The sequence below is a fragment of the Plectropomus leopardus genome, chromosome 6, assembly GCF_008729295.1.
Source record: "Plectropomus leopardus isolate mb chromosome 6, YSFRI_Pleo_2.0, whole genome shotgun sequence".
Classification (NCBI taxonomy): domain Eukaryota; kingdom Metazoa; phylum Chordata; class Actinopteri; order Perciformes; family Serranidae; genus Plectropomus; species Plectropomus leopardus.
Window position 1 is genome coordinate 11,720,629 of NC_056468.1, and position 25,327 is coordinate 11,745,955.

The 25,327-nt window shown below is 39.8% G+C and overlaps 2 protein-coding genes across 5 annotated transcripts; one reads left to right on the forward strand and one right to left on the reverse strand.

Annotated features, from left to right (window-relative positions):
- Positions 1 to 1,478: 1,478 nt before the first annotated feature.
- LOC121944367 (rasGAP-activating-like protein 1) lies at positions 1,479 to 22,035 on the reverse strand. Of its 4 annotated transcripts, none has more exons than XM_042488138.1 (21): positions 22,007 to 22,035; positions 21,119 to 21,175; positions 18,671 to 18,784; positions 18,231 to 18,292; positions 16,105 to 16,234; positions 15,432 to 15,513; positions 15,148 to 15,288; positions 14,888 to 14,979; positions 13,859 to 13,976; positions 12,763 to 12,916; positions 11,415 to 11,479; positions 11,015 to 11,127; positions 10,202 to 10,394; positions 9,651 to 9,788; positions 7,549 to 7,693; positions 5,852 to 6,039; positions 4,774 to 4,911; positions 3,905 to 4,040; positions 3,135 to 3,255; positions 2,638 to 2,702; positions 1,479 to 2,514 (listed from the first exon to the last, which is right to left on the reverse strand). In XM_042488138.1, the coding sequence occupies exons 3-21, from the start codon at positions 18,718 to 18,720 to the stop codon at positions 2,366 to 2,368; spliced, it is 2,280 nt and encodes a 759-aa protein (XP_042344072.1). In that variant the 5' UTR covers positions 18,721 to 18,784; positions 21,119 to 21,175; positions 22,007 to 22,035; the 3' UTR covers positions 1,479 to 2,365. The 4 variants fall into 4 exon arrangements, with proteins under 4 accessions (XP_042344072.1, XP_042344071.1, XP_042344070.1 ...); XM_042488137.1 differs by lacking the exon at positions 22,007 to 22,035 and adding an exon at positions 21,491 to 21,974 and having other exon boundaries at positions 5,867 to 6,039; XM_042488136.1 differs by lacking the exon at positions 22,007 to 22,035 and adding an exon at positions 21,491 to 21,974.
- Positions 22,036 to 22,102: 67 nt separating this feature from the next.
- dgcr6 (DiGeorge syndrome critical region gene 6) lies at positions 22,103 to 24,367 on the forward strand. The gene is made up of 6 exons (XM_042488140.1): positions 22,103 to 22,146; positions 22,391 to 22,502; positions 22,629 to 22,789; positions 23,017 to 23,117; positions 23,216 to 23,356; positions 23,519 to 24,367. Exons 2-6 carry the CDS (start codon positions 22,399 to 22,401, stop codon positions 23,594 to 23,596), a joined length of 585 nt encoding a protein of 194 aa, XP_042344074.1. The 5' UTR covers positions 22,103 to 22,146; positions 22,391 to 22,398; the 3' UTR covers positions 23,597 to 24,367.
- The last annotated feature ends 960 nt before the right edge of the window (positions 24,368 to 25,327 follow it).

Sequence of the window (25,327 nt, forward strand, 5' to 3'; positions counted from 1 at the left end):
AGTTGTGTTTAGTTCACAGTAACAATTTCACTTGGAACACACCATCATGGTGTATATTTGCAAAATAAAATACAGGCAGTTGTGTGTTTTTTTCTTTTTTTCCAAAAATAAAAGCCCTCATTCAGGAAATACATCAAGTTCACAAGCAACATGTTTACTCTACTTCTGATGGTGTATGAATATCAGTTGTGCACTATAGTGTTATATCCTAAGGGCCGGAAGATTGTTAACCCCAAACATAAATATTGAGTGGCTTCTCCTCCAAAAAGAAAGACAGACACTGTGGTGTCTGTACCAGGATATATAATGTAAACACTGCTCCAGAGGCGGGGTGGCCTGCTGAGGCTATCTGATAGATCACAGATCTGATCTCCATTAGGCTTGCTAACCTTCTCTGTTTAAGGGAAACACACGAACACTCTTCGCTCTCAGGAAATAGCTTTACAACATGTCCATGTACAGTTCGTGTTTCTCATGGATACGGTAAGAAATTGTGTGATTTGAGTGCTTCAAAATAATTTAAAAAAAATCATTTTTAAATATTATTTTTACATGTATCTTTTTTTTTTTCAAACAAAATTGGCATCTCAAACATGTCCTGACATCTATGAGCCAAACTTAGTGGCACCAAACTCAAGAAAATGTAAACTTAACAAATGGTAATGTAATTCACATAATTGTTATTTTCTATTGTCTCAGTAAAGGACATTTATTGGTGAGAACCAAAGGGGCATAAGTGACACTAGACCAATTTTAAGGGCAAAACCAAAAAACACAAAAAATTAATGTATTTTGTTTCCAACTTTGTTTATTGATATTTAAGCTTGATCTTTACTATTAATACTTCATACACATGTGGATGATAATATACTTGATTTTATGTGAGTAAGTGCACTTATGTTCTTTTTGGCCCCAAACAATTTAGTGTTAAGTCGTTTGGTTTTTGATCAGGGATTATTTATGGAGGGGAGGGGGAGTTGCAAAACATAGAAAGGACATATTTTTTCAAGCACAAGGGAGGGAATTGTTTCATTGTGGGTATGGGGGGGGGGGGGCAATCGACTTTGAATGGTTGTGTTTTGTATTTTTTGTATTTTTTTTATATATCAGAGTTCAAGTGATCCCTATTAAATGGGCATGCCGTTTAACCACCACAAAATGTAGCCTAAGTTTGGAGCGCTATTGCGTCCCTTTACTGAGAAGCTAGCATGACATGAAAGTACCACTGGATTCTTTAAGTCTTCTAGTTTCATATGATACCAGTGTCATCACTGATTCATCACTGAAACTGATTCACTCAAAACTCATTCTTAAAGACAGGAATGTTGGCCAGAGATTAATGCGATTATTTATATATATATTTTATATATATATATTATATGTACAGTCCTTTCTAACTCTGGTTTTGTATATGGCCTACACACACACACAACACACACACACACACACACACACACACACAATACATTTATATATATATATATATATATATTATATACACAACTCTCTTTCCCCCCAAAATGTCACTTAAGCCCCTCTGGTTCTCACGCCTCATATTAAGAGGTGAATAGTGAATATTACCCTAAGGAATTTAGGTGTGGCTACATCAAGTGTAAGGACATTTTAAATATCCAAATGACACCAGAACCATTTAAGATTAAACATTTAAGTTGACTGGCCATAGCACCAAACAAAAGCACATTGTTTTGTATAAAGGGACCAAAGCAACAATTAAATTAAATTAAAATTAATTTAGCTCACTGTACAGGCATCATTACACTGTGGCATGTGCACCAGCGTTTCATAAACTTATAATAGTATGACCTTTAGCATTAATTTCACTGCTACATTGCGACCATGGTGACAAATTTTCTCAATAAAATACAAAACATTGATAAAAGCAATATCAAAACATCTTACATTCAGGTACTGTATATTACACTACAACAAGCTTTTTGCATAAAAATGTGTGACCCTGACTGAAGTCCTGTACAGTATCTCAAAAATATAAAAGCTTCTTTTCACATTTCACAAGTGGATGCAGGTCATGCAAGTGATTGCTTGTTATCTACATTAAAAAAAAAATCATGCTTCAAAGTCACCACCTCCAATCGCCAGTGTCAGCTGGTTGTCAGTTGGTGAAGTTGGTGGCACTCAGAGAATACAAAAAGACTCAAAAGTGGCTGAATTCCCTCTACTTTGGGAAATGTACTAAAAAGCTAGAAGAGGTTGCACCCTGTGGCCACTTTCTCTCTGATTATCAAGAGAGTGAATATGTGGTGTTTGCTCATGTTGGTTCAGGATGCCCCCCCCACCCCCCCCCCCCGTTTCAGGCATAAGTAGTGCATCCCAGTCTATGTGAAGTCTAAGGATTCAGAATGACACTGGTACCGTCCTCTTTTTCTCTGCGCTGGAAGGTGGCGTGAGCCTGTTCCAGATCCTCTATCACAGCTAGCAGCCGAGCAGCAACAGTCTGACCTGGCTTTATTAGCTGAGCATTGCACTCTGCACCACCTATGAGACAGAAAGTGTACCATGCCATCAAACAAAAATAGACCATGTCGATAACATAAGGACATGAACATGAAAAGCAATCCCTCCACCATGGCAGAATATAAAGTTTAGATGCAGCCTCACCTAGGTGAGAACTTTCTTGACTGCCGGACGTCTGATCAGCATCTGGCATCTCCATATACTTTTTCCTACAGTATCAGTCAGAAACATAATCATATCAAGGGCATAAGTTTTGTGTTAACATGGGGGTGTGGGGTCCTCTGCCAAGAAATTTTGAGCATCAAAAACTTTGTGTCCTGCATTCTGATACAGTTTTACATACCAATTTATGATGAAAATATATTTCTTTTTGTCCAAATAAGAGTCCTCTGCTACGCTGATGTTTTTATTGAGGGGGATGAATGCACATGTTCTAAATACTGAGTGTTCAAAAATCTATGCCTATGAATTCTACGATCATCTAAAAGCTGCTTTGTCTTTTGACAAAGTCAACATTTGATTGTATTGTCAAGCAGCAGCAGCAGAGCGGTGACTTCCTGTGCTGCAACATTGACCTCTAGTGTACAGGGAGTGAACTGCATCCAGGCTGAGGATGACTACAGCATATTTTCTTTACCTACCTGAGTTTGTCTTTGCCCTGGAGCAGCTGCTTGAATATGGTCTGTGCCTCTACGTCGGGATCCAGCGGGTCGCTCCAGTCACCCAGAGTCACAGCTGAGTGTGTTCTGCTGCAGCCTGTAACTGAGAACCAGCCTTGTATTTAACAGTGATGCTCTATATATGAACCTCACACAGGTAAACTTAACATATACGTCAACTTCACAATTTAGAGCAAGTCTTATAGTACCACAAGTTTGTACATTTTAATGCAAATAGCAGCAATCAGATCCCAAAACCTGGTATTACCCTGGGAACACACATCATATAAATAATGTCTGATGAAACAATTCTGTTGTTTACAACTGTGAAAAAGCACACAAGAAATGTAATCAGACGTAGCCTTCAGACAGTGACTAAATGTAATTGGTCAGAGAAAATTACATTATGACGCAACAAAAACATGGCAGCTACAAATTGAGGGTTTAGTCATTAAATATGGATCGCCAGAAGCTCAGTTGCTCTTTGAAGCAAGCTAGCTACAAGTCAGTCAAACCAAAAGTGAAGTTAAAGCATGTTGAGGGACAGCAAGACTTATGACTTGGATGCTGTTGATTCCTGATGATCCTTCAGGGGGTGTCCTGGGAGTTATTCAACACATTTTTTGTAAATCTAAGCTGCATGTTTTTACATGTAGTGTACAATTTTAAAAAGTTAGATAGTTACACTACATCTTCAGTCGTAATAATAGAATTTTTAAGTTTGTGCAGCTAAAAACAAAAGCACGCATTACCAGCACGGTCCGCCTGCAGGCAGCAGGTCCACTTTCCACTGCGATGAGCCCCTGGGTGGAAAGAGGGCAGCATGCGCTCATTGTAGATGCTGACTTTCCTGATTGCCGACAGCCACTGGTTCAGCTCATTCACATTCTACATAGACACAAATGAACCATGAAACATTTAAATCTGTGGTCTATTAACCATCTGAAACCTGAGAAAATTGGTTTGATTTGGAGAAGGCAATGAACAACTTACCGAGACAATGTCAAAAACAAACAAGAAAAATGACATTAAAAAGTACAGAAAATTGAAATTATAAATATATATTTTTCTGGACAATTTCCCTAGTTTTAAAATAATTTTCATTCAATTTTCTTTTTCTGCCCTCTTTTTTTAAACTATTTTTAGGTAATTTTCTTGTCCCTTATTACTAATTTCTTGCAATTTGTGGGATATTTCTTGCAAAGTTGATCATTGCCTTCAAATCATTTTAAAAGGGTCATACAGCTTGTAAAAGGTGCCTGAGCTCAAGAAAACTGGTGTCAATCCAGGTTTCAAAAGATTTAGGTCATTTTGAAATCAAAGAAGGAAAAATGTTTCTGTTTAAAAGTTAACCGATAATCCTTCAAAAATTAAGGTATATGAATCTATGTTTTGCAATATTATGCCTAAATCTTCTTAGAGTGTTAGGTGAATTAAATGAGATTCTATTTTTTCAGTAAAATTATTGTCAGCAAAATTGTAATTAATCTCAACAACAAAATGTCAACTGGAAAAATAAAACAATTTTATGTCTGTGCCAACACAAGTCACACATTTACACTGCAAACTGCAAAAGGGAGAGAAGTTTGTTGGTGACTGGCTGGTGTCAGTACCAAAGCACCTTGCACTGGATGTACATGGTGAGCAGCTGCCCGTCGTTGTCCTGGGTGATGACCTGCATTACATTCTGCTGCTGAAAGGCATTTTCATCCACCCTCTCCACGGCACACACACACTGAATAGGGATCGAGGAGCGCACCTGCAACAATTCAGCCACAAACCACCGCACCAATTAACACAAGTATGCAGGCTGGTAATGATGGATCATGCTTTTGCCTAAGGCGGTGCAGACTACTGTAAGGTTTAAGTAAAAAAAAAAGTCGTATTTAATCACAAAAAAAATGATGGAGCAGTGTCTAATACTGAGATATTTTTGTCACATTAGGCCAAGAGGAACTGTGTGAGACAAGGAGGAAGTGAAGATGAGATCAGCGTCGCAGGAAAGGCCACTTTAAAGTGTAAATCAGCCACTTCCATTGGGAGCTCGCTTCTCTGAGACCAGAGCGCTCCAACATTGAGGAAAGGGGCCAGGACATTGTCTGCAATCTGATTTGCAATGTTAGCATGAATATCCACAGCCTTCAATTACCCCTCGCCTTTATTCCAGTCACACAAAGCCGAGACTGGCTCAAAGAGGGAGCTTTTTACTGGGCGAGAGAGAGCCTGCTCCCTTCTCTTAGTCTCTGGCTGGTGAATGAGAGGAGATCATTATCACAAGGTTAGGCACCACATGGTTATACCACTAATGATGTTCTCACAAGGAGATCAACAAAAACACAATACAGTGAACTGGGGATGACTGAAATGTTTCCTCTTTTTCTGAGCCAAGTTGATAAACGTCCGTAGAAGAGTAGACACGCTGACTAATTCATCAACAGAGAGCATATCAGCCTCTAATAGTGGATGAGTCACTTTCACATGACTTTTATTCGAAGTTTACTCATCTATTTTTGTCTTGTTTATAAGACAAGACAGAATAAATAGGCATTTATCTGGCGGATATTATGTTTTGATCCAGATGTCACAGCAAAAGACAAATTAAAGAACATTACTTAGCCTTCTGGCCAAGTGATAAAATCTTGAAACAGCAGCTGGTTGCCAAAATGGCGAAATATAAGCAATATAAAGCTGTGACTCACTGGTTCAGTACCAACCTGCCAATCAGGCGTCTTGGCGTAGGACAGCGTCTCACTCGTCAACCAGAAGTAGCGCTTTTTAAACGCAAAGCGGGATAGCAGTTGGGGTCCTTCTGCCTTGTGTTTGTGGAGGTACCCCTCTTTAACTGTGACGGAGGGCATGAACACAGCTCTCTGAGGCACCTCAGACACTGCAAGATGTTAAAAGAAGTTAAAAGAGTTAAAGAGTTGTTTTTTTTAACAGCGAATGCAGAGACACACTTTGTAATGCACACTTTATGGTAGGGCTGGTCAATAAATCAATGTTACATTGATTTCATGATATGAGAATAGGTTTTGTCTTAGAGTTTGGATATCATAATATCATAAGTGCTGTGTTTTTCTGTGTTTTAAAGGCAAATGTAGTAAGCAGCCCCTCCGCAATAAGATTAACAGTTTTGTAAAAACATTTATTTTTAACAAGATAGTGCTTTCTTTGGGGTTTTTTACCAGTTTATATTACTGGATTTGCTTGTTTTGGAGAGGAAGAGACCTCTGCTGATAATATGGTTCTCGGTAAAAATCTCGCTAGTGGTCCTATCTGTGATGAACCAAACAGCGTCAGAGAAACACTGATTCACAAGGTGAAACTGCTTAATTCAGAGTTTTTCTAATTTCTAAATAACCTGGTCCATTTGCCTTGAAGAGATAGAAACCTTTGTGGATAACCTGGCTCCTCATAGAAAATTTCCTGAACAATGAATGCTCAAAGAATCCTACCCGAGTTCATGCTTCAGCATACAGAAGTTTCAGCTGGTTGTAATCTGTAATCCACCATTAGAGGACACTGCTCCTACAAAGGCTGCATTACGGTAAAGTGATGCAATTTTCTGAACTTAGACTGTTCTAGCTGTTCTATTATTTGCCTTCATCCACTTGGTTCTTATATCTACATTATTACTGATAATTATTTATCAAAAATCTCACTGTGTGACATCACCAACAGTCAATACAATACAACAATATAATATTGTTGTAATATCAATATCAAGGTCTTTGTTCAGAAATATTTTTCTAAATAACCTGGTCCATTATATATATATATATATATGGAGAGCTTCAATATTCTCCATATCACCCAGCCCTGTGTTATGGTATGTTCATCAATATACACACAAGGTGGTGCTGCAACAATAAACAGTGTGCTTTATTGTTAAACTACAGTCCACGTCTTCATTTTCAGCCTCCTTCATCACCATGTGAAGGAGAGCTTCAAAGAGGCATAACAAGCATCCATGTCTGTCCAACAAATCCACCTGAAGAGCACTAAATGTCAAACTGGCCTTTAAGAGAAAAGGGTGGGTGTGAAGTGCAAGAGGCGGCTGAAACATGATATATCAGAGGGGGAAGAAGTTTCACAACAACAGACTCACTGACACATGACGGTAAGAAAGCAGCCCAGACATGTTGGGTAACCAGTGTGGCGTGTACAAACGCCTGCAGGTTCTCACTCCAGCTCCCCGCCAGCTCGTTAACCATGTCATCTCTCTTCTAGGCTTGCAGCTAGTTATGAATATTTCACCACTACGGTATTGTTTTGCGAGGTCCTGATGTCAGCTGGGAGCTTCTACGCTAGCAGCTGGCCTGTGTCTGATTAGCTCAACACCGTGACCTGCTGTCCTTTATAAGTTATGTGGTGTGTTTGCTATTGTCAGCCTTACCGATGTCATGATCTATGTCGATCAACTTGTCCAGGAAGTCTTTGACGGAGGACACACTGCGCAGGATGATTGGATGAAGAGGCTCCATCCACTGCTCCTTTCCGTGACCCAGCTGAAGGCCCAAGTTCCCGACACTTTGCAACGCCTGGCGACCATAAAGACACAACGACCAGTACACACTCACATCTTCAGCACATCAAATCCCTCAGTAACTGACAGAACTCAGTGTGAGTGACTGCACATCTCAAAGTCGGAGATCAAAAGGGTCCCTGAGGCCAAGCATGCTGTGAGGCCCTTTGTCCAGCCCACACCTGGCTTAGGGCGAGGAGGAAGTCCCTCTCTACACCCCTCTCTGATGCTTGGCTTTGAACCGCAGTCTGGTCGCTGCACACACTGAGGTAAAAATAGCCTGTTGCCTTTCTCTTTAGAGGACCCATGGCAACAGCACTTCAGCACCATGGACAGCAACCACTGAACCCACACGTGTGAGAACGAGGTTTCACTTTTCTTCTGACTATGACACCCCTACTTTTAATGATATCGAAGGTGTTTATGCTGGTGATAATCAGGGGTCACTTCCACTCAAAAGCATGGTGAGCTGTCAGCTTCCGGTTACAGGAAAAGGATTTTTGATTTCTTTGATATTTTGATTATCAGAAGCTGAAGATCTGAATCATCAGTCGGTGACCCCTAAGTCGACTGATATTCTTCAAATCAAGCAGTCAGGGTTTTTTTTGTCAGTCAGTGTACTTGGGGACATTTTGGCCCCCAGAATAAGCCGCAGAGCGGGCGCTCCTCGCTCTCACAGCATGGGAAGCTGCAGGCTCAGACCCAGGGGGGTGTCTGAGTGAGATGGAGGCAGCTGCCTGAAGAGAGGAGAGAGAGGCTTTGCCTGGTCGGGTCTGAGATAACGCTATCCTTTGCTTTCTGCTGAGAAGTGGTGAATTTGCAGCTAACAGCAACTTTTTATAATACAGTCTCTGGCTTTTGTTTGATATGTAGTGTAAAAAATGTTGCGCATTAACATTTACACTTTAGGGTAGTTAGTATGCATTAGCATGGAGGGCTAACTTGGCTTGGCTTGGTTGTTATAAGAACATTACTCTCACTTTAACTGTCCGGCAAAACCCTGTTCAAACTCTCAAACTCTATATGGAATATAAGGAATGAACAGTTGAATATTCTTATTAAACAGAAACATTTGATTGGCTGGCATAATGCGTTGGATATGGCCCTAGATTTTTTTTTTTTTTTCGATTATATTTTTGGGCTTTTAATGCCTTAAATTGATAGGACAGAGTCAGCGTGAAGTTGGGAGAGAGAGAGGGGGCGACATGCAGCAAAGGGCCGAGTACGGAATCAAACCCGTGGCCACTGCGGCAAGGACACAGCATGGGGCGCCCGCTATAGCCACTGAGCTACCAGGCACCCCAAATATGATTTGATCTATTTCCACATGAAACATGATGATTGAGTGGGGCATTATGTGAGACGGTATTGTTTAAAGTTAACGGCACACAACGGCATTGAAAACCACTGGATACATTGTATAGTTAATAAAGCAATCCAGTGTGAGATGTGCTGTAATGGATCTTGAGTTGGCGCAATTTTTATTTCTACAAAATAAATCAATCCCAACTTTCGACACAATGAGGCAATGTTAAAAGGAAACAGGATATTTTTAGGTTAATATTTATTGTTAGAATTGATTGTATGAATATTCATAGTTTACCAAATAAATCTCTATTTATATTGATATAAAAATAACTTAGTTACTTGTTGATTTAACAGCATCGTGTATTGTAATTACCTCACAAGGTATTAAAGCAAGGCGCAGCTCAGTGCTATATCTGCAGTTATTGGGCATTACTACATAGAAAAGCTCTGCTGCCTGCACATATAGTACAAACACAGCATGTTACATTCCTGCTTCATATTTATTTGTTACACTTGCAAATTCAGATTCCTCACTGTTGACAGGCAGCATGTGGCCCCGCATCTTGTGCATCCCTCTCTTCACAGTTTTTTTGTGCTTAAGTGTGATGTCTTGAATAAGTTATTCATAGCAATGTCTATGAGTATGTCCGTGTTGTGAATTTTACCTTGGCCAACAGTAGAAGCGTTCTGCTTGTACGCGTATCAGCGTGCTGATCCCTCAGCTGGAACAGTTTAGGTGTGAGGATGGCAGGAGCAAAGAAACGCAGGAAAAAAAATCCACTGATAGCCAGATACTTCACATCCTGTAGAAATAAAGTGAAGAGCTGTAGCTGAGTATATAACAGGTAAAGATAACATAAAAATGTTTACAGGTCCAGTGTGAAGGATTTGGTGGCATTTAGTGATGAGTGCCTAGTGCGTTTGAGAACTACTGTGACCAATGCAAAGATGCAAAAATGCAAAAATTGAATGACCCTATCTAGAGCCAGGGTTTGATTTGTCCATTCTGGGCTACTGTAGAACAACATGGCAGACACTGGGGAAGAGGACCCACTCCCTATGCAGATATAAACTGCTTATCCTCAGGTAACAAACAAAAAAAAGATACCCCTATTTCCAACACACTGGACCTTTAAATCTCAAAGACAAAAGCTGTCCAGATACATTAAAAAATGTGTTTCCAGTAGTTTATCTTCCATGTGTTTTGGGGACTGACCTCATTTTCAGGTTCAGCAAATTGTTCCTCTACTCTCTTGTGTAGCTGTTTGAAGGCCACTCTCATGACAGAAGGACACTGATCAACTGAGCCCACGATTGATTCAATGATGCTGGTTAAGTAGCTCTGCAGCATCTCCACGCTGCTGTCCCGCACCTCTGCCTCTGACACTGCACCCTTAAATGAAATTCGTCTTTGAAGAAGAAGAACAATAGTGTAAATGACTGAATCCCTCTGTCAGACATCTATAGAATATACACAATCTAAGGACAAAGCACCCCGTTGTGTGTATAGATTTTGCTAAAATATGGTCAAGTTTACAATACCTCTTGTAATATAACTGATAACTCTCTGTTCTTGGTTATGTCATTACATGCGAGCGCATGCTGTGAGATTGAAGATGTCCGCAGAGATATATAAATAGAAAGCGGATACAACAAACAAGGTGACGGCAGGCAGATCTACAGCAGACACAGAGCACATTAGATCCTTGATCTCCCTCTATGTCAAAGATAGACATCTCAGGGGGCTCATAGCAGTTGCCAAGCAACAGCCCTCCCCCTTTTTAAATTCCTTTTTTTCCATTTTCTCACATTGATGTCTTCCTCTCAGGGGTGAAGTATAGAGGAAGTGGAGAGTCTCATGTGACAGCTTTTCCATTTGACCATTTTAACACAGTGATTGTGAACTACGCACATGGACCCACGACCCCCACTTGTCATATGTGGCTTAAGACAATCACCTGTGAAGCAGATCTGTACTATTATTATGATCATAGTATTTTGAGATCCAGCAGTCTCAGGTCTGTTTTACCTTGTGCGGTTCAGGTCGATCTTACACGGGTCCAGCTCAATATACTTCTTCTCATCAAAGATACGGTTAATGATGGGTTTTAGCACCTCGTGCAGATACAGCATGCCGACAGCCTGACAGCAAAACAATACCATATGCTGAGTACATCTCATTTGCATCCACACTACAGAGATTCTTTTCTAAATTTGTAAATCTGCAGGCTACAAAGAGTAAGCAAGGTACAGTGTGATGCAGCGAGGGGACCATAGTAAGCACAAGTACATTTAATAGGATTAGGGAATGTTCAGGGAGAAATGATTGACTAAAAGGTTAGAAATAATTACCAGTGAAATCATGTGAAGACACAGTAGACAAAGAACAATCTGTTACTTACAATTTCTTTTAAAATAGAACAACGCACCTTCATGAACTGTTCCATGGCCTTGGAGGAAAGTGAGTTGGAGCGAAACAAAGTGTTTGGATCAGCTTCGAGAGGAGAAAGGAGATTGATTAGGTTTACAGTCAATAATAACCTAAATAATACCGATATAAAATAGCATCCTTACATAGTTTTTAATTTAAGAAAATGTAAATTAAAGGAAAAAAAACACAGGAGCTTACCACAATGTCCCTAATATAAATGTTTGTGTGTCTTTCTCCATTTCTTTCACCTCTCATTTCCTGTCTTTCTCTACGGTCTGTCTGATAATGCCTCAAAAATGCCTAAAAATAGACAGTTTAATGTGTATCTGAGAGCAGAGATAGAAAAAGGATCCAATCTCTCTATTAAAAGATCCCAGTGAATGTAATGAGGCAACATTTAAGCATTCAGAGACCCTCATCAAGCACATAATCATGCTTGATGAAAATCTCAGACGTTGCTTCATTAAATTCACTGAAAGTTATTACTACAATGTGTGGATCCTTTGTCTGTTGCTGCCCTCAATTCAGGCCTTTGGTCTGGAGTGTTCATGCTTTCTGTCTATTTGTTTTATGTTTATCTGCCAAGAATTTATTTGCTATGGAAACACAGAGCTCAGTGTCACAAATAAAGGCTAACTGACCTTGCTGCAACATCACTTTAATCCTTCAAGGTGGAAATACTGAAACATCCACAGTGACAAGAATGAGAAGTCAGGTAGAATTTTGGTTTTAAAGATCAGGATGTGTGGAGAAATGCTGGCTGGGTTTTGATTGCAGCCCAGTGGGAGTACAGTTCATTTCTTTACCCCTGTGCCCAACTTTAAAGTCTGGCTGCTTGCACCATCTATTCCTGATCAAGCAGTTACAGTTCGGCTCGTGTGGAGTTGCTATGGAAACATAGGCACTATGCTTATTATCTCAAACTACACCAACAGAACCCAAAGACCAGAGCACAACTCTGTGTGAATTAGCAACGGGGATGTGGTGCGGAGGCAAAAACATGACTAATACAGACCACAGAGAAGCCATGAAAAGACCGCTGGGTGAGTAAATAATTGGCATCGGGGACGTAAATATAGTGCTGGTAGACTTAAACTGCCCACATACAGAACGTGATTGTTCAGGGACCTTGATGTCAGTTCACACTTTTAATAGAAGCAGCTCTCATAAGGTCTCTGGAGATAAACTGACATGTCCAAACTCTGACTAATACGAATACTGACTAATGGGGATAAACTTAGGCCTTACGCACACTGTGTATTATGTAATCACAGTCTATATATGTAAAATGTTTTGAGCTAATATCTGATAAAACACTTTAAACAGTGCTAATCGTTCAATCTTACTGGTGTGGTTGACCTCGCGGGTGTTGAGGTAATCCAGAAATGGCACCACCAGGCCCTGGCCAAGGTAGATCTTCACCAGAGTCATTGCCACATCCTGCCGGCTCTCAACCGTGTTCACCTCCTCCAGCATGGTCAGAGCACTGCTATCTTCCACCTGGTGAGCCAAAGTGCCAAAAATGTAGTTCCTTGAATGGCCACTTGAGGCTGGCTCCAAAACAGAGTCAGTGCCCATAGAAGGGCTGTCCCTTCAAAGTTAAAGATTCGAATCAACTGACATTGCTTTAAGTCAAGCGGTGGTATTTTGTTTTTTTTTTTCATTAGTCAGTGTGCTGTACAGTGTACTTCTGAGGACCTTTGGGGTCCCAGGTTTTGCTGCAGAGTGAGCGCTCTGGACTTTGACGCTACTTTTAAGTACAGGCTGCTGGGGACATGCAGGCAGTGACATGGAGGAAAAGAGAAGGGAGAAAACATCATCTTCTCTCTTTTCCTGCGAAGTGGTAAATTTATAGATCACAGCAATTCAATAGGACACAGTCTTGGGATTTTGTTTGTTATCTAGTGACTGCAAAAAGTGTTGTTGGATATTTCCGACCCACCGTTAGCATAGTTAGCGTCTTTAAAGCTTTATAAATCTTTATATGGGTGAAAAGGGTTAACGTTGAATATTCGTATTTGTCTCTTAAGCTTATTTCCATATTCATGACAACTGTACATGGCATTAATTGTTTATAGAACTCAACTGTTTACAGTTTACTAAGACTAAAAATGATGTATATTTAAGGGCAGGGCCGACTGAGTAACTGTTGGCAAGACGTCGCTACAGTCCATGAGTCTCCTTCATAGTGCCACCCTCTCGTCAAAATAGTCACTTCTGGCTAACAAAACCAACAGTGACGGCCAAAATGCCACACTTCAGGTCAAAAACAAGTGGGTGCCATTGTAGTAACTACATTTATTATTCTATACAGTCTATGGTCATGACAAGCTGCTGACACAGGCAAAGAATTGTTTTAAGCCATCTGAATGCCAACACAGCATTTATGTACTAGATGGAGACAAAAAAATGTTAGTAGTGTAGAAAAACGGCAATACTTACCTCTGTAGGGGAGATGACTGACTCCACCAGAAGGTGAATGAGGGGCTGATAGTACACAGACGGCAAGATCCGATCCTCCACCAGACGCACCTTCAGACGCAGCGCTCCCAGCTTGCCACTGGCAACAGAGAAAAATACCACAGAATCAAAAAAAAAAGAAGCAATTTCAGCACACCTTGATCTAATCGTTATGTAAGCTCCTATTAAACATAACCTGGCAAAGAAAAAAAAGGGTCTATAACAGCAACCAGAATATTTATGAGGAAAAAATGAATATTTCAGAGAAACATGAGCTTCTGGATTACTTTGTTTTTCTCTAAGGGAGGACAAACAAGGATACCTGATTTTCTGTGGTTTTGTTTGAAAATTGCAGGATCAAATGCACTGTTTGTGCACTAGACTTTGTTAGAAATGTAGCCACTACGTAGACTGTTATAATACATATAACTGCATATAATTCCTTCTCTTAATTATCTTAAAGAATAACTATATTCTTGTAAAGTGAAACACTGAATCAATAGTACATTAATAATAAATTGTGCGACTGATCGTTTAGGAAATATCTGGTTTACCACTGGATGAATGATGTTAACTGTCAATGGGTGGTTTTAACATGTAGTCCCCGAGGAAATATCTCGGCCTGACTTTTTTTTTTTTTTTTATTGTGGCGAAAGCAGATCTTTTACCAGCTTCTGCTCAGTAGTATGCTCCCCTCACAAAACCTTTACTGTAACACATTTCCTTGTGAACCTCTTTGACACTCTATGCTTTGGCATTTCACTGAGTTTTCTTTGTTCTAAAATTATCTCAAAGAGCGGGTGCTATCAGACACCCGATAATATTCATTTAAATGCATGAAGGGAAGCACAAAGGGGAAAGGAACAAATACTTTCCTTTAGAGCATGTTAAAACGATAATGGCTGCTCCATTTGAGTCTTAAGAAACTCCAGAAGCACAATGCTTATCTCAGTCATATACAAACACACAAAGTTACTACATTAGACAAACAAGCACACCCATAATCCTCACCCAGCATCAACCTCATTGTTTCCCAAGGGAAGCAAACGAAACCAGCCTTCTATCGGAGGTGTCTTGTGCAAACAAGCAAAAGGGATTTCCACCTACGGAAAGAAAGAACAAACAAGATACAGTATCAGACAAAAATCGTAACACATTAAGGACTGATACGGTGGGAAATACTGTACTTCCAGATGAGGCATGATCTGTAGTGATCAGAAAATGAACTTGTAATTAAGTCTGACACATTATTATAATGATGGGATCCTCACCTTTCCCAGAAAGTCATTCTTGCCAACCATGTCCCAGTCCCAGACCTCCACAGTGACAGTGCCCTCCTCTCTCAGCTCCTCTGGATCCAACTCCAGCTCCAGGGTCTCTCCCCAGTGGGGGAAACGGGTCTTCTTAATAATCTAAAACCCAGCAGGTTGAGGTGTCAGGAAATCAGTGGTATCGAATAAAATGTCAGACAACGAAAAAAACATTAATAACAATGACAGAATATGCACCTCTGGCTCCACTGACACCAATACAAACGCATGCACATAGAGCTCACCGAGGTCTCTGCACTGTGGTTGTTGAAAATAACTCTTGTAAATGGATCAGAGGTTCCAGAGATGTCTCTTGGAGCCAAGTCCCTGTGGGTATATCGCCACACCAAAAGACAACCGAACTGATCAATGCAATAAAATGCTTAACAAATTCCTATTAACCTGCTCTGCAAATTAAATTAGTCAACAAATAAAAACAGCAAAAAAAACCCACAGTTTTTCACTTGACCTTATTCCTTCAGACTTGATTCACATTCATCCAAGCATGTTTGAATAACACAGTGTCAAGCTCTGATTGACATGCTCATTAGTGCCCTGCCTGAGAGGAAGAGATTGTAGCCTGGGACCCACAGATGGGGCAGTGAGTGGTGTGATAGTGACAGTATGACTCAGGAAGAGAGTGTGGAGGCCTGCGGGGTGATGGTGATAAGATTTCAGCACAGAGAATAGTGATGACACTGTCAAGTTTGGCTACAGTAATTTAACTTCTGACTGATGACCAGTTTAATCATCCTAAAACTACATATAAACATGCCTTCAGAGTCTACATAAGTTTCTGGCAGCACTCCTGCTACTGTAATGCTGTTGTCCATTGTTACAGTATCTTTAAATGATCTAATCTCCCTCTCTCTTTTTTTTTAAAGCTGTTACAGGATTCAAAGCTCACAATTACGTTACCTGGCTTCAAAGACTTGACACCGCAGGCTGATCTTCTCTGTGTCTTTCAGGAGCTCTAGACTCAGATGGATCTCTCCCTGGACTTCTTCATCAGGGTCGACCCTCGTCAAATTCAGCCAACAATCTATCCCTGACCATGCCGTACAGAGAGACATTAATTATTAAAAAAACACTCCTGTCAACTCTAAAGCATGAAACATTAAAGGGAAAATTCTGTATAATCCAACCTGGACGGTGTGTTCCCATGTTGTTGTGTCTGAGTGACTAAAAGGAGCAACAATTTTTGAAATCCAACTGATCCAGTATTGAGGAGATTGCTGCAGAAGGTAGCAGCAAAACAGGCTGCAATATAACCACAAGGGGCATTTGTTCACTGTCAATTTATGTCCTCTAACAGTGCTTGCTTTTGCCACTGACAGGCTCAGATTACTGTTATGAGTATCTGACAATTTATGGAAAGGAGGGAAAGAGATACACAGTTTTGTTAAAGAGTAAAATCATTTTTGTTTCACCAGACACAGCGTCAAAATTGCTTTTGCCAGCCTCCCCAGACTCCATTTAAACAAACCATATAGCATATAGAGCTAGCATGTTTTCACATCTAACTGGGTGAATTGATGGTTTATTTCAACCAAACTTGTCAATGACAAAAACAAATACTTTTAGAGGACTAAAATTGACAGCGCACAAATACCCCAAGTGGTTACAATGCAGCCTGTTTTGCCACTGATGGCTGCAGCGCTCTCTCTCAATACTGGACCAATTTCAAAAAATGTTGCTCTGATTGGTCAGTTAGACACGAAAAAATGGGAAAATAGGATTAAGGTTGAAAATTATAGAAATTATCCTTTAGGAGTAAATAAGAATAAACCAAAGATGCAAATCAGAGTAAAACAAGAAAGGTCTGAAAAATCTAGAGCAGATATTAATGTAGAGCTGACACTTTAATGGATTAGACAGTAAGTTGATTGTCAGAAAAATAACTGAACAAGTACTTTGATAATCTATTCATTTTTGAGGCAAAAAATGTCAAAATTTTCTAGTTCCAACTTATTAGTTGCTATTTCATTTTATTTTTTTTTATAGTATTTCTAGGATATGGAGTGTAAAAACAAGCAATTTGATAACACTGCCTTGGGCTTTATTTGTTTTGTTTTGTTTTTTTTTCGTTTCTTATGTAATGATCCAATTAATTAACTAATTGACAAACATGTATTTGAGTGAGTACATATGCTATTATATTATAGCAAATGTTGGGCAAAAATGTTTACAAGGCTGAAGATTACAAGATAAGGTGAAGGCATGCAAGGTCAAACAGAAACAACAATATAGTCCTTGATAGTCGTAGCAACATGTAAATGATGTGTTAATGTTTTAACAGTTCTATCACATTCAATGTGTTGTGTTTTACCATTTCAGAAATATCACACATAAGCGAGGGCACAATGTCAAGGCCAGACTGTGAGAATAATACTGTGAGGGAGTAACTGACTCAGTGTACCACCATGTAGCAATGAATCACATGAGTGAAGGCCGTGCCAGGTGGCTCTCCAGAGAGACACATCAGTATGCAGCAAACATACCCCGGTAAACACTTTGGGCAATTTAATAAGACTACAACATCATCACGACGTACCATATTTAAAATGCCGTATGTGTGGCCAAAAGAGTACAGAAAGGGTGAGGGTTCATGCTGAGGTAAACAGCGTGACTAATTTCTTGAATGTGAAAGCTTCTGTAAGAGAGCCAGACATTAAATGGTTTGAAGCTATTTGAAATGCTTTGGTTGTTTTTTCTTTCACAGCACTGCAGGTCTCCACACAAAAGGATAGTTTGTGATGCACACAGTGAGAAAGAAAACAGAGTTTATGCAGACGAGCACCAGGAGAGACATCATAAGAGCACATGTATCAATGTGAATGCTGATTTCATTGCTTGTTAGTTTAGTCAACTAGCAAGTAAATGTAAGCAAATAAAACTGAATGTGTGAGAGAGTACTGAGAAACATTCCCAGAGTCTCCGTCTCTTCATCACTCTGACCTTTGACTCGGTCATGGGACACCATGTATGTTTAACCTCTGAACTTTGCTCATGCACCCATCCTGTGACAGATTTTTCCATCATACCTTTAGCTTGAGATCCAATGGCTTCTTTGGTCAGAGTTATCTTTCCAATAACATCATCATGGCTGTAGAGCAAGAGATAAAAGACCAGGTTATCAGATCAGGAGTTATTGAAAATCCTATCAAAGTTTTTTGATCTTGCTAATGTTAAATGAGGTGAATTTGAAGACAAACTGATTAGAGTACTGCAGGTCACGAAATGAGGAGAAAAACAGCGTTTAATCACTCAGTCTGGGCGACCATCTGTCTGGTGATGTTTGTTTACTCAAAGCTTGGAATTTTGTTTTTCCCAAAACATTTAAACTGTACATGATGCTCGTGTTGGCTCATTCAGAAGCCAAGGTAAGCAGTCATGGCTTAGAGGACTATATATCAACTCTGTCAGTCAAGAGTAATGGCTGAATATGGAATCATTTTGATACAGCTATGGATGACAGCGTTACCCAATCGTGTCCTCGTCCATGACAAGAAAGGAGAGTGAGTGAAACCCCATCGGGAGGTGCAGTGTGTACTCTTCACCCCAGAAGGGACTGAGGTTCTTCCACACTGTGGCGGTCCTGAAAGGAGAAGTTTAATTTGCTTAATAACCACCTTACGCAGAAGCGTCACACAAATGTATGCAATAATAATAAAAAAAACAGTGGAGTAATGGCAGAAGTCAGAAATCACTGTAAATGTGTTTTTTTTCTACCCACATTCAAAGTGCACCGAAGGGTAGACAATTATACACTTGTCAAGCAATATTTTAAAAACACTGTTGGAATCCCTCCAAGGGATAACAAGATGATTATCAGCAGTAGAAAGAAGAAAAACATAGGGTTCCTTTTTTAGTCATCTAAATTTGGCTCTTTTGTGAAATACTGGATACTTTTGCTCGTTTGGGCCCTTAAAATTATTTTAATGAAACAATCTGTGAAATTCCTTTTGGTGGAATGCTCAAAACATCATGACATATTCCCCGTTGCAAACAGGCATTGCTTCATTTTAAGAGATCATATAAAAAAACTGCTCTTTACCAGTGAACACCAGGTTAAAATGTCCTGTTTGAAAGTTATAGCAGGCTCCAGGCAGGAATCAATCAGTTTTCTGGATATATCATTTAAATAGTTCTTAAAGGGATACTTCAACCACAAAAATCAGCATTTGTATATCAATTACTCACTGCATGTTACCTTGAATATGTGAAGAAAACATTGTTTTTCTCAAATATAATGGTGAACAAACAATACAAAAAAAGAAAACAATCTCCATAAATGTAGGTAACTGGGGCCCACATTTGACGACAGCAAAGCAATCTCAAAACATCTACAAACTCTTACACAACTAATGCAAGATAATCCAAGTCTCATTTATCCAGTCATATGCTGTTCTTCCAAAATGTGCATTTTTTGCAAAAACCATACAATATAAAACACTTTCGCCTTTGAGAAGCACACCCCAAATGTGCATGGGCATGCCCAATTTGTTAAATGCTGCTTAAAACGGACTTGTGTGTATGACCAGGCACACTTGTTCATGCATTCCAACTATTATACTAACCTTTTTAAAAGTCTTAGTAAAAATATATGTGTTAAGGAAGTACTACGCATACAACTGTATGAAAGAAACTTGGATAGTACTGCAAGAGTTGTGTGAGTTTGTAATCGACGTTTTGATATAGTTCTGCTGAAGTTAAACGGACTTTGAATACTTAAATGAATGTTTGCTTTTTTGGATTCACCATGAAGGCATGCAATTACAACAATGATTTCTTCACAATTTCAAGATAACATGCAGTAAGTAAGTGATTAACAAATGGTCACTTTGCAGGTGTTTGCAAGTATTCCTTTAAAGCCGAAAAGGGTTCTTCTATGAGGACAAGCCGGACTATGTATCAGATCTAAATACCTTTTCTGATGTCAACTGAGATGTGTCAAAAACACCAAGTATCAAAAGATGTCATGTACTGAAAGTTGCCGTTGAATGCCTGGTCAGATATGTGGTACTGGTTCTAGTTCCTGATTTAAATCATTATTTTCCCTGTTTTATATCATCTAAACATTTAAGGAATGTAGAGAAAAACAGGCATATATTCCTTAGAAAAGTACCAAAAAAGTGATGTTTTAGTAGCAACATCAATCATATACCATGTTGTTAATAGGGTCAAAAGATTTTTTTTTTAAAAATAGCCTACTACAATTTTGGAATCCTGTATTTAAACCCCCTTTGTTTCTAAGATTAAATTGCACTGATTATTTCCCACTATAATCTACCAGCCACATCATCCATGAACATCACACTCGAGGAGTCAGTTGGCCAGTAACACTACAAGTGCCAGATAATTAGTGTGAGTGTCTGCAGTGAATCACTGTGCTGTTTTCCCCAATGTGCCAGATGGAACAATGGCAACTAAATTCACCCCATGCTCTTGCACACAACTTTTTTTTCTAAATAAATCACGGCTACTGTCAAACAGCACCATTTAGAAATAATATTAAGCATCCATTGAAAATGTGTCTCTTTTATTTGAATACTTTGGAGGATGAAATCATTTGCACTCTTGCACTCAAACTGGGAACACCTCTGAACCAGCTCAGGAGCTCCCTGTAATAATTGATGCACCCTCTCCATGGTTACCTGCGGGTGTTTTAAAGGCCAGACCAGTATCAGGTTTTCTGTGTTGGAGGAGCCACGCTGTGGGCATCACCACCCTGATCATACACACTCCGCTCGGGTTTACATGCAGAGTAGCGGGAGCTCAGCCAGAAAACTAACCTACTGCAAATATCCCAACTGTGATGAAAGGTATTCACATATGAGCACTTAGACTCTAGGCAATAGATAGCTTACTCAACAAGTGGAGCTCTTGTCATGCAAATATTGTGCACATCTTTATTTATAATCAAACTCACCTGGCCACAACTTCATTGTCAACTTTTACAATGCAGTATGGATCACTGGTTCCGGAGCTATAAAATAACAAGAAAAAAAGATATGACTGCGTGAGACAAATTAGCATGGTCAATTTGCCTGGTGATAAGCTTAATTTAATTCTCTGTCTTCACTTATGCTGAGGTCAATTGGAGTAGACAGACCATCTCACCACCAATCCCTTCAATTAATTTACAGAAGACACCGTACCAGAAATTGGCGTTTCACATGTAAACGGAACTTTTCTCGCCCCTAATTAGCCTGATATTAGCTATTAAACAATGTTGAGGCTGTATATATTCCAACAGATGAGACTTGAGTACAGAAGCACATGCCATTCAGAGATTACTTACACGTCTTTGGCCGGGAGGTTCCTGCCCTCGACGATTCTAAAATAAAGAGATGTGTTTCTGGCCATTTTCAGTCGAGTAAGATAATCCTCCTATGGTCCCATACGCGCTCTTATAAATAATGCCCTTCCCCTCTGTGACTGAGTTTTCTTCATTTCATGGCACCTTCGGCGCGCGTGACAGCGCACAGCCCACCAGTAGCGCGCGACACAGGCGCGCATGCAGCCCAGCCAGTCCAGCAGGTCGAGCACAGTGGGCCACACTGTGGGCAGTCGGACTCTGCTCAGGTGTTGTCAGTCTTGTCCCAGCTCTTCTTTTAAACGAGCCCAATTGATGAAGTGTCAGAAATTCCGGAATAAATATCATCGAATAAACTGCAGTCACAACGACGGCGCGAGATATTTTAGGTTTTCACATCTGACATCGTCCAAAATCTGTTTAGAATTCACGTTATTTCCCTTTTTAAGATACGCCGTACAGCTAATTTATATTGGCAGTAGGCTAAATGTATGGTCATACCTGATAGGTATCAGGTCCCCAGGAGCGTCCTTTCTGTGATACTATGCGCCACCTGGCGGACGAATTGAGGTACTGCACGTGATATTTTTTCGACAGGCATCTTGACAGCCAGCAACTTGGGGTCCTCTTCGGGAGTAAACGTAAGCTAATGGCTAAAAACAATCATTTTCTTTGAATAAAGTTGATATACTAACTCTGACCGAGTTTTATTAACTTAAAAACAACTTAAGATGCTGGCTAGATTCCGACAGATAACCTACACATCTGGTTTCTGTGAACGTCTGATTGTAAAATAGTCAAGTTAGTCCAGCTTGGCACTTGTAGCTAACGTTAGCTTAGCTGAATGTGTTGACCAGTGTCCAGTTGCTGTGTTCATCTTTCCAGTTAAGGAAATGGATGGTTATCCCGGAGTCGTTGGCAGCGATTCTACAAAACATCAAGAAAGACATTACTACCTGTTATCTGAACTGCAAACATTAGTCAAAGATCTTCCCAGGTGATGTTACATCGTCCTCAGGGGAGCCCTCTTTCACTGAGGACTGGTTATCACTTTTAGCTGAAACAATGGAGCGATTTAAAACTACATCTCAATGACTAGTGTTTCGTTTTTCTCTGTGCTTAGCTCCTTCCAGCAACGCCTGTCCTACAGCACGCTGGGTGACCTGGCTCTGGCACTCATTGATGGGACGGTCTACGAGATTGTGCAAGGGCTGCTGGATATTCAGCATCTGACAGAGAAAAACCTGTACAACCAGAGGCAAAAACTGCACTGTGAACACCAAGGTCGGTGCTCTGCTCTCTCTGTGGGTAATTATGCAGTGCCTAATGGGGCCTGTTCCAAGAAGCAAGCCCATGTTACCTGGATAATTGCTGATTAAGATCAGGAATCCTTAAAATCAGAAACTATGTCAAGTACTAACCCTATGTCTTGGAACAGGCCCTCAGTTTGAGGTTTAAAGTTCAAATTTCAGTGCCACACTTTACCGTTTTTTTTCTTTTTGCGTATGTAGGACTCAAACAAGACCTTGTACGAAAACACAAAGATGCCCTGCAGTCATGCAAGTCTCACAATCTTGCGCTTCTCAAATCTAACCAACAAGCAGAACTAGAGGTAAGGCATTGAAATCCCAATACTGCTGATGACTCAAAGGGCTATGATTGTTGCTTTATGCTTTTTCGTGCACCAATAGCTGTGTGTTCTGTTTTCAGGCTTTGGAAATCCGTGTGCGAGAGGAACAAAGAATGATGGATAAGAAAATTGTAGCAGAAATGGATCAAAAAGTGATAGACCAGCAGAACACTCTGGAGAAAGCAGGAGTCCCTGGATTTTATATCACCACTAATCCTCAGGTTAATGTCTGCACCTGCTTAATTAGTGAAGTTGAAATGCATACTGCCACCACAAATGGTGGAGTAGCAGAGAAAATATGCACACTGAGATGCAGACAAATGTCCAGCAGGTGGTGTTGTAGGTCTTAACTAATGACTTTTCCTCTTTATATGCCATTTCAGGAGCTGACAATGCAGATGAACCTGCTCGAATTGATCCTCAAACTTCAACAGAAGGAGTCACAATCTGGGATCCTTTGACAAAAGGCTTCACTTTGTCAAAATATGGGGGATTAATAATGCAAAGGCCACAGAATGCTCATGCTCACATTTCAATAATTGTGACATTCAGCATCGTTGATTAAGGAGTGGCATTGCTGTCTTTAACAACTTGTGCACCACAGGTTGTTATAGGGGTAACATTTACCAGAAAAACCTGTCGGGGAAGGCTAGTTCTCAAGTGTACAAGTAAGATGTTTCCAGTTCTGGAGGAGAGCCGTAGCAGGTCGTGACACCATATATGACATCATATATTGTAAAACAATTAACTGCTGTCACACTTTGTTAAATTAAGAAGTTAATGTGTTGCAAATCCTTTATAAACACGTTTAAGCAGAGTTGTGAGAGAGCAGACTGCCAGAAAACAAATAGTAGATGGTTAATATGTCGCTAAGGGATACAGAGACCGCTGTAACTGGAATTACTTTCGCGACCCCTCTGCGGTGAGATATTCTCTCCATAAAGGACTCCTGATGCCTTTGACTGAAATGTTTTGGGTCTGCTTTGGCCATGTTATTGTTTATTTATTTGAACAATATTGTAATACATTTACTCCATTTTTTTTCTCATATTTTTTTCTACTTTTTTGCGTGTAATATGTTTTATCTGTTCATTTTGTTTAGTTGTGTCAGTACTAGGGCTGCTCATGAGATCCTTAGCTAAACCTGTCACATTTATGTTGATATTTATTTAAATGTCAGTGTCAGTTAATGTTTGCTGTCACACATAAATAAACAAATAAGCAACAATGAACAACTGAATTAATGACATTATATACATATGAGCAAAACCAGTATGGACAGTAGCATTAAGTATTTGTATTGATGTTTTCATTACATAAACATTTGTTTTCATAAAACAGAATTGAATTATTGCTGTAATCTTGTGTAACAGAGTTCCAAATTATTTTACTGCTTATCACTCCACATAGAGCCAATTAAAACATGCACCTGTTCACCTACCGAGTAATACTGGCATTCTCTGGCCTGTTCTGTCTTTGGCTCAGATGGATAGGATAATGTATGGGTTTATTTCATTTATAATACTTTCTTTATTATATCAATCATTGCATCATAGTTGAGCCATAAGAGGTCCATAATGCTGCTGCTGCTAAGCCCCTGTCCCAACAACAGCTGTAATACATTATCCATCCTCTTTCCACCAGCCACTTCCCAATTATGAGAGTTTTCTGTTCACCTATAAAGGCTCTTTAGCCAGATACCTGATTTGTGATTTACAGTGCCCGATATTTCTGGTTGACCTCGTGGTTTTCCTAACAGGGATTTATGGCTCACGGGGGGCCAAAATGCAGGGTCAAAGAGACAGTGGGCTCTCATCAATGTGATAAGCAGAAACTGGGCCTTTGTATGTGATTGAGATTGCCACCTTGGAAATAAACTTGTTTTACTGAGAATTTAGATGAAATTAAAAATGATGCAATTTGCCGTGCTCATCTCTTCATGATTTTTATTTTGTTTGGTATAATGGAAGCAGTCTATAACAGACTTATGTGCTCTTTTGATATCTAGAAAAAATACAAATTTACTATAAAAACGATTCAATTAAATTAATAAATAGAATTATTTTCGTTGATACGTTTGTTACACATGCAATGATGATAGCTGGATAATAGGTTTGTTGATGTTGTCCTATGTCAAGTGTTTAAACGATGGCTAGTTTAATCACAATCTGCGTCATAACTAGTTGCGCTGC